Below are 10348 nucleotides of genomic sequence, written 5' to 3'. Positions count from 1 at the left end.
TATTTTTTTTGGTTGCGTAGTTCTTGAATAATAATTGGAAAATAAATCGAAATATTGTTAATACTCTTACACACGTTAAATAAAATATTTCCTTTTAAACACGGCAATATTGTGGTAAAAATCTGCAACTGATTTGTCCTATCGAAATGACCTTATGATACGACAACATTTGTATAATTATATTGAATGCTACATCAGTCTACTATTATTCATGTCCCATTTCAGCCATGAGCTATTGACAACAATGCAAATGCTATAGGTTGCATGCAGCGTTTCTCTATACAGACATAAAAGACTTTCAAGAGGAGTAAGAAATACTTATATATGTGATAATGTATTCCTGAGTTATAAATATCACTTACAAATTACGTGTTAAGAAAAGCCCGTTTCAGAAAACGCAGCCAGTTACACTAATACACAGCTTATATCATCTCCCAACCGACTCACAAACATAGGCACACAAGGCCAACAGACACAACAACCAAATCATAACAACAACCCACCAGAAATGGCAAAAACCATACTCCTAGAAAAACCGACAAAATAATTTCGAAGCGGACGATGCACCCACCCCCGAACATAATGCCACATCACGAACAGAAGGACCCAAAGGACTCAACGAGAGTCCCAAACACCCATTCACAAATAGTCGAGCAAAAGACGAGACTGCCGAAATGTCCAAGTACCCGTAAAATATGAAAAAGGATCCAGAAGGGAGGACAATGTCCATACAAAGTACCAGCCACACAGACCATCGGCACGCCACCAGGATTGAAGGAACAAATATAATTAAAAATAAGTACACAAAAGGCAATTGAACTTAGATTGATTCGTGATTTTCTAACATTGCGAGTTCAAGCAATACCCTACTAGAAACTCGAAGAAGACGTTAACTGGCATCATTATTCTATTAGTACAGCTAATGTTAGGTGAACGTTGAATAAAATGATTTTCGTACATTTATGAAGGAGAAACCGAGCAAACACTGTCATTTCATTCATGATATTAGTGTTGTCTTAATGTTTTCATATATAAATTTCATACTTCAACTTAAGGTCTATTAAAATGCTATACAACTTAAATAACCAAGAAAACAGAGCATTCCGATTAGAAACTACTCAAAATGGGGGATGTATATTGTGAAAAAGAATTATTTTGCCAGTTTTAAACATGTTAAGATTAATATACACTAATGTATATGACGACAAATCCAAAGGTCTTACAAAACTGTGTTGATATATCGCTAGAAAATCGATATTATGTAAAGGAGGGATCGGATATCATAGACAAAAACACCTGTTCGACTTAACGTCGGTTTTTAAAATCGACAGATATATACGCATAAAATTTCAAAAATTTTTAAAAATAAAAGTTGGCTTCCGATTTCAAAAATTCAAGCTGCAGTTTGGAGGTACCCTTTCAACGTGTGACTCACATAAGCTTTGATTCTATTCCTCTACCAATACACGGTTTACAGAAGGTCAAACGTGTAGGTCGAACCACTTTGGCTTCGACATTCCGTGACGTACGACTTTGTACCTAATTTTCTTAATTATAATTCGACTTAACTCCGGATTCGTAGATATATATATATATATATATATATATATATATATATATATATATATATATATATATATATATATATATATATATGCGTGTATATATATATACAAATGCGTATGTATATATATACAAAATATATAGACAAAACTAATGTGACAAGACAGAGCGATTAAATTTATAAAAAGGAAACGTTAAGATTTGTTCAATCATTTCTTTGTTTGCTGTTAGAAAAAGTAAAAAGTTGATGCGTTGCCCCCGCCTGGCGGTGGCTCTTGTTATCTTTAGCAGTTTGGGACTAGTATGCGTGTGATCAAGGTCACTGTTGCTAAAAATGGAAATTCAGTTTCCGCTGCTCAAAAACTTGACTTTTCTTAGGCCTATTGACATCAAAAGTGGTGTATTGGAAGCTTATATCAAGAAGCAGCTTAAAATTGCTACCCAGATGTCTTTGATCAAGGTCAAGGTCATGGTAATTATAAATTAAGTTTTAGGCAATAACTTTAATTTGCTTTGACCTATTGACACTAAAATTAGTATGTGGGTAGCTTATATAAAGACACTTTTCGGGATTCCTACCCATGTGACTATGATTAAGGTCAAGGTCGCTGTTGCTAAAAATAGAAGTTCAGTTTCCACAAAATAACTTGAGTTAGCTGTATTCTATTGACAGCAAATTTGGTGTGTTGGTAGATAAATATATTAAGGCACAACTCATGATTGCTAGATCAATGTCACTGTTGCTAAAAATAGAAATTCAGTCCCCGCATAATAATTTGAGTTTGCTTAGACCTATTGGAACCAAATTTAATATGTGGGTAGCTAATATATCAAGACTCAACTTGGGATTGCTACCCAGGTGTCTGTGAACAATGTGTTTGCTTTGACCTATTGACACCAACCTTGCTGTGTAGGTAGCTTATATTAAGATGCAGCTTGGGATTGCTACTTAGATATGTGGGAGCATTTAGGTCAAGGTCACTTGCTTACAATAGAATTTTCAGCTTCCACTCATTCAGTACACTTTGACCTATTAATACTTAATTTGGCATGAAAATACAGCCTGGCATTGCTACTCAAATTATATTCTGGTATATTTTTATTTTGAACTTTCAGTGTTGGTACAAATAACAGCATCATTTATTCTTCGCTGCCATATTTTATTTCTAATTCCTGTCACATCAATACTTGGTTGTTGAAAACCTTGTTTTTGTCGCATTGCTGTGCTTCTTTTTACTTTCTTTTGACTGAGAGTAAAGTTTATGACATGTACATGTTTAAAAATACATTTATATGTTATTTTTTCAATATAGGTGATGTAGGTGCATGTGTGTCACTGACAAAACTTCATCAGTATGCAACAAGGAAAAAATTTGGAAAACTGAGAACTGAGACAAAAAAAGATCAAAATCCAACCAGTAAAGTGACAGTATTAGTATATATGATAAGACAATCCAGTCAGCCCTGTACAATCAATTGCAGAAATTTGATTGAAAATTCAAACACATTTATTCCTCATGTGTTAGATGTACACCAATATAAAGCATGTGTCTGTTTGGATACAAAGTTGTATTTAATACTTTTCGGAGGTAAGAAAGGACAATTTTTTATCATGTTTAAAATCTTATGTCGAATTTTCTGTATGTATATAGTAAAGATAAGATTTGTATTTAACAATGAAATTTGCTCAGATTTCATTATGCATATTTCATGTAAAAAGCTTTGCAGATAAAAAGAAAATGTGATAAATAATTTTTGTGGCCAAAAATCATGCAAAATGTACTTGGTTATGGATAGTTGATATTTGCACACGTGTTTCATTGTGAAAAAAGTCTATGAATTGTAAATTATTGTTTTTAAGCTCACCTGAGGACAATGTCCTCAAGGTGAGCTTTTGTGATGGCCCATTATCTGTCGTCCATCTTCTGTGCCTCATTAATTTATTTAAACAACATCTCCTCCTAAACCACTTGGCCAAATTTGTTGAAACTTTGCAGGGATGTTCCTTGTTCCAAAGTTGTTAAAAGAATTCAATTCCTTGAAGAACTCTGGTTGCCATGGCAACTGAAAGTTTTTTTTTAAAAAAGAAATCTTTAAAAATCTCTTGTCAAAAACTGCAAGGTGTAGAGCCTTGATATGAGGTATGTAACATGATCTAGTCATCCTCTAAACAGATTGCTCAAATTAATGCCCTAGGGTCAAAAGGGGCCCCTCGAGGGGCCTATCCAGTTCTAATTACGTTATATAGAGAAATCTTTAAAAATCTTATTGTCAAAATCAATAAGGCCTAGAGCCTTGATATTTGGTTTGTAACATGATCAAGTGGTCCTCTACAGAGATTGTTCAAATTATGCCCCTAGGGTCAAAAGGTTGCCTGCCATTGTGTTTACTCGATTAAAAAAAAAAATCTTTAAAAAAATCTCCTTGTCAAAAACCACAAAGCCTACAGCTTTGATATTTGGTATGTAAAATAATCTAGTGGTCCTCTACTGAGAATGTTTAAATTATGCCTGTAGGGTCAAAAGGGGCCCTGCCAGGGGGCTCCTCAGTTTTATATAAAGTTATAATTGGAAATCTTAAAAAATCTTCTTGTGAAAATCCACAAGGCTTAAAGCCTTGATATTTGGTATGTAACAAGATCTAGTCAGCTTCTAAAAAGATTGTTCAAATTATGCCCAAAGTGTCAAAAGGGGGCTCCTCAGTTTTATATAAAGTTATATAGGGAAATTTTAAAAAATCTTCTTGTGAAAATCCACAAGGCGTAGAGCCTTGATATTTGGTATGTAACATGATCTAGTGGTCCTCTACAAAGAGTGTTCAAATTATGTCTCCAGGGTCAAAAGGGGGCTTATTGGTTTTATATAGGGAAATCTTAAAAATCTTCTTGTCCAAATGTACAAGGCTTATAGTCTTGATATGTGGTATGTAGCATCATCTAGTGGTCCTTTACAAAGATTATTCAAATTATGCCCCTAGGGTCAAAAGCGGCCCCTCCAGGAAGTCATCAAGTTTACTTGAGGCCTAGAGCTTTGATTTTGGTATATAACATCATGTAGTGGTCCTTTGTGAAGATTGTTCAAATTATTTCCCTGGGATCAAAAGGGGCCCACCAGGGGCCTAATTAGCTTTATTTAGAGTTATTTATGAAAATCTTAAAAAAATTCTTCTTCTTAAGAATCACACAACTTAGTGCTTTGATCCTTTGTCCTTTGTGAAAATTGTTCAAATTATTCCCCTGGGATCAAAAGGGGCCCACCAGGGGTATGTAAGGCCATCTAGTTATCCTCTAAAAGTAGGGACAAGTAGAGATTTTGATGCTAAAGCATCAAGTCGCCGGATAGATAAATGATTGTTTTATCATAAACATAAGAAAATATCAGTTTAATGGTTCAAGAATAAAGAAAAAAATAAAATTGATTCAGTCAGATCCAGTTACTTGTTCTAGGTTTTTTGACCATAGAGTTCAGAATTTTATAAATACGGTTCTTAAAAGTGATCATAAACCATTAGGTAAAGTGACAGATTATTTTTATAGGGTTGAATTCCAACAACGTGGATCTCCACATATTCATATGATTGTGTGGGTAGAAAATGCTCCAAAATTAAATGTAGACTCAAATGAAGAGATAGCAGCATATGTGGACCAATACTTAAAATGTTCCATTAACAATGAATTTGTAGGGGCCTTGGTAGACATCCAAATCCATAAACATTCAAGAACGTGTAGAAAAAAACAAGATCGTATATGCCGTTTTGGTTATCCATTACCACCTCTGCAAAAAACAATGGTGTTATTTCCACTTGAAAATGACAAGGAGAAATATCTCAAACAATATGAAAAAATTCAGAAAAAAATGAATGATGAGAAACATGGATATAATATGTCTTTTGAGAATTTTTTGTCAGATATTGTACAGATGAATGAGGATGATTATATTAAATGCATTAGAAGTTCATTAAATTCTCCCAAGGTGTTTTTGAAAAGAAATCCAAATGAGATACGTGTAAATTTATACAATGACGTAGTATTGAAAGCATGGAAAGCAAATACTGACATACAATTTGTCTTGGATCCATATGCTTGTGCCATGTATATTGTTTCATATATAAGTAAATCACAACGTGGTATGAGTAATCTTATGTATGCTGCTGCAAAGGAAGCAAGAAATGGCAACCTAGATATAAAAAGGCAAGTAAGACACATTGGAAATGTGTTTTCAAACAGTGTTGAAGTGAGTGCACAGGAAGCTGTCTATCTAGTTTTGCAAATGCCCTTGACCAGAAGTACAAGAGATGTTGTATTCATAAATACGTCTTTACCCAACCAAAGAGTACAATTGTTAAAACCCAAGTCTGATCTTGATGAGTTGCCTGCAGACTCGACTGATGTCATGTCAGATAATGTGATAAAAAGATATTCAAAACGTCCAAAGGCTCTAGATAACTATTGCTTAGCTGATTATGTGTCACAATTAGAAGTGGTTTACCCAGATGATAAAAAAAATATAGGTAATTCAGAACAAAATGATGATGAAAATTTTGCTGGAATGTCAGATGATGAATATTTTGATGATTGCCAAAACATTAGTATACTGAAAAGTGGTATAAAAATCAGAAGACGCCGTAATTCAAAAATCATAAGGTATGTAAGATTTAATAAAAAAACAGATGAAGAAAACTATTATAGAGAAAAACTACTTCTTTTTTATCCATGGAGAAATGAAGAAAAAGATTTACTTGGACATTTTGCAACATACAAAGAACAGTATGAATCAGTCCAAAATGCTGTAAATGAAAAATGTGCATGTTATGAACATCATGTTGATGAGTTAGAATTAGCAAGAAATATGGCTGAAGCAGAATATAATGCATATGATGAAATTGCTCCTGGAACTCAGGAAGAAGAAGCAGAAACTGCTGAAGAAGAACCAGTAGAGTCAGAAACATTTATATATTTCAATCCTGACAGAGTTAGTGAACAAAGAGAATATGATATTGGCATAGAAATTGGATGTTCCATTTCATCTGCGCAAATCAGTTCTAATGAAAATATGTTACCAGATGAAGAGTACAGAGCTCTTCTGCGTTCATTGAACTCAAAACAGAAAGAGTTTTACAATCATGTTGTTCACTGGATAAAAACAAAAGATGCACCTTTATATACATTTCTTTCTGGTGGTGCTGGTGTTGGTAAAAGTGTTGTTATAAGAGCATTGTATCAAACACTATATAGAATGCTTAATTTGAAAGAAGGGGAAAATACTGATGATATAAGGGTACTCTTGTGTGCATATACTGGAAAAGCAGCTTTCAATATAAACGGCTCTACTATTTCGTCCGCATTTAAGCAGAAATATAAACAGTCTGACCAAACATTAACATGTGACAGCTTAAATACATTCAGATCCAAATATCGAGATTTATCTGTTGTCATAATTGATGAAATTTCAATGGTTAGTAATACTATGATGAGTTTCATAAATCAGAGACTTCAAGAATTAAAAGGTACTCGCAAACCATTTGGAGGTGTAAGCATTATAGCAGTGGGAGATTTATTCCAATTAAAACCTATAAATGGTGGTTGGATATTTAATGATTTAAGTCATGATGCTGCATCTTTGTCCATGAACTTATGGAAAGAACTGTTTGTTATGTATGAGTTGTCAGAAGTAATGAGACAAAAGGATGATTTACCATTTGCAGACTTATTAAACAGGCTGAGAATTAACTCACTGACAACAGAAGATAAAATGGTCCTTAAAGGTTGTGAAGTTGAATCCAGTGCTAAGAATTATCAAGTTAACTCCCCACATCTATTTGCTGAAAATTATTACATGCATATTTTCAATGACACACTTCTAAACAGTTCAAACAATCAAAAAGTATCCATTCTTTGTCATGATTCTGTTGTTTCACCAAAATTATCAAAGGATAAACAAGAAGAGGCTATCAAAAGATTGCCCACTGATCCAAACAGAACTGCTAATCTTCATTGTTCATTGGATATTGTTGTAGGAATGTTGTATGATTTAACAGTCAATACAAATACTGAAGATGGCCTTGCAAATGGTGCGTCATGTGTTGTAAAGTTCATAGAGTATAAACTGAAGGAAACACAACGTCCTAGTATCATATGGGTACAATTTGTGGATTTGAAAGCTGGTTGTGGAACTAGATTAAAATATAAAAATCGAGGCTTTTATCACACACAAATAAATGAAAATTGGACACCAACATTTGATATCACAAGGACCTTCACATATAACAAAAAAACTTTTGAAAGAATCCAGTTTCCATTACAACCTTCTGCTGGGAGATCAGTTCATAGAGCACAAGGAACAACACTTGATAGTGTCGTGATTGACCTATCCCAAAGAAAAACACGAAAAGTTCCTCACCTTCATTATGTTGCATTAAGTAGAGTAAGGTCTTTAGAAAAGCTTCAAATTCTCAATTTTAATGAGCAGGCTTTACAAGTTGATGAACAAGTTAAAACAGAAATGAAGAGATTGCTTAAAGATGCTTCTCTAGAATTGTGTTATGTTCCCTTGGAATCTATACATGTATTTTCAAATATGGATTTTAAAATTGCATTCAACAATTGTAGGTCATTAAACAAGCATTTCATTGATGTGAAACATGACCAGGGATTGTTGTCTTGTGATATTATTGGATTGGCAGAAACTAGATTACATGAAAATGATAATGATTCTTCCTATCAGATACAGGGATACCATTTAATACGCAATGACCAATGTACTACATCAACATCTGAAAGACCTCCGCATGGGTTACTTATTTATGTCAAAGATGATGTATTAATAAAATCTGCAGACATATTTAGCTCCCAGAATTTTGAATTTGTTCTTCTGAATGTTGCAAGAGAATTAAATGAAATGCAAGTTGTAGTATTGTATAAATCACCAAAAATGTCTGATTCTGCTTTTCGCACTGTGCTGACAGAGAAACTCATTCCACATTTGGTACCTCATAAGCCTTTGGTTATTCTAGGTGATTTTAATATTGATGTTTTAAAATATCATAGGGGTGTTTTGCAGTATTTGTATGATAAGCTTAACTGTAGATTACGTCTTAATGAACCTACAACTGATAATCTATCAGCATTAGACTTGATAATAACAAATATTGATGCCACTGTGGGTACAGTAGAAACTTACTGGTCAGATCACAAGATTATCTACTGCTGTACTGAAAGAATCTCTACACAATAAAATCCGGTGCGAGCAAAATATTTACCCTCTTAAGAATTAAAGATATGTAATGTTATAGTTTAAATTTTAAACCTTCACCTTATAACCTACTTCCAGTCAGAAGATGTATTCAGGGCCATCATGACCCTCTTGTTTAATTTTGATTTGCCACATGAACACACATAACCATTTGTCAACATATTATGACAACAAGAACTAGTGCAGATTTCAAACTACGCTTTTCATCCGGCGTCCGTCCGTAAACTTTTACTTTAAACGACATCTCCTCATAAACCACTAAGCCAATTTCATCCAAACTTCGCAGGAATGTTCCTTTGGTGGTCACCTTTGAAAATTGTTCAAAGAATTTAATTCCATGCAGAACTCTGGTTGCCATGGCAACCAAAAGAAAAAACTTTAATAAGCATGAAACATGTTCTAGTGAGTGTCTACCATGTTTGTTCAAATAAAATACCTGGGGTCAAAATTGGCCCCACCCCGGGGGTCACTCCTTTTCCTTATATGTGTATTACAAAAACTTAAAAAAATCTTCTTTGAAAAAACTCAAATAGCTAGAGTTTAGATATTAGGCATGAAGCATCTTCTAGTGAGTGTTTACAAAGTTTGTTCATATAAAAGCCCTGGGGTCAAAATTGGCCCGCCCCGGGGGACATTGATTTTCCTAATATGTGTATAGCAAAAACTTAAAAATCTTCTTTGAAAAAACCCAAATAGCTAGAGTTTAGATATTAAGCATGAAATATGTTCTAGTATGTCTCTACAAAGATTGTTCAAATAAAAGCCCTTGGGTCTAAACTGGCCCTGCCCCAGGTGTGTCATTGTTTTTAACTATATGTGTAAAGAAAAAAACTTGACCATGCAGCTAGACCTTAGATGTTAAGCATGAAATATCTTCTAATGGGTGTCTACCAAGTTTTTTTTCAAATAAAAGCCCTTGGGTTTAAACTGGCCCTGCTCCGGGGGCTTATATACAGGTGAGCGACTTCAGGGCCATCATGGCCCTCTTGTTTAAAATAAAATACCATACATGTACAGAAGATTGAAGTGTCAAAAGTCATGCTGTGTATTGGTGTTTTAAAATAGTACCCTGCTGATAAGAGAGCCCCTCAGGGTAAATAACAAAAGGCAGATGATAAATATAAGTAGGCAATGTAAATTCTGTATTTTCTGGATGTTGGTGCAAATAAATTTCATTACAAGTAGTACAAAAAAGAAAACTGAAATATTTTTGCATTTTATAATAAACTCATAAAAATAATAATGTTGCATAAATATGTTACAATGAATAAAAAAAGAAAAAAGATTGGTGTCGTCTCAAAAAATGGAATTGAAAGTTTTCTAATCTTTTTGTTAATAATCCATGTCGGTTAAAGTATATTAGTGTCCCACAGGTACATATCAATACTTAATTTACCACCATTATAATTTATATAAATATTTATTTTTAGAATAATATATATCATTTATATTAATCTTTGGTAAATCTCAGTTTCAGAAGGTAAGAGAGTTTATAAATAAGATAAAATTGACAAAATTTAGGTCAACTATTAACA

The 10348-nt window shown here is 33.5% G+C and overlaps 2 protein-coding genes across 2 annotated transcripts in view; both read left to right on the top strand.

Annotated features, from left to right (window-relative positions):
- Nucleotides 1-582: 582 nt before the first annotated feature.
- The window catches only part of LOC132756601 (uncharacterized), a 44161-nt gene continuing 34395 nt past the window's right edge, over nt 583-10348 (top strand). The window contains exons 1-2 of the mRNA XM_060747716.1: nt 583-688; nt 2877-3152. Coding sequence (XP_060603699.1) covers nt 583-688; nt 2877-3152 — 382 coding nt within the window. The remainder of the gene's footprint in view (nt 689-2876; nt 3153-10348) is intronic.
- LOC132756597 (uncharacterized) lies at nt 4978-9808 on the top strand (the record flags this gene model as incomplete). Its single annotated transcript, XM_060747710.1, is given in 1 exon segment — nt 4978-9808. A coding segment is annotated over 1 exon segment (3818 nt), but the record flags the coding sequence as incomplete, so codon positions are not given.

Source organism: Ruditapes philippinarum, unplaced genomic scaffold, assembly GCF_026571515.1.
Source record: "Ruditapes philippinarum isolate M1 unplaced genomic scaffold, ASM2657151v2 ctg1324_1_1_1_1, whole genome shotgun sequence".
Taxonomy (NCBI): Eukaryota; Metazoa; Mollusca; class Bivalvia; order Venerida; family Veneridae; genus Ruditapes; species Ruditapes philippinarum.
The sequence above is the reverse complement of the archived record's forward strand: the minus strand, read 5'-3'. Positions and strand labels throughout refer to the sequence as shown.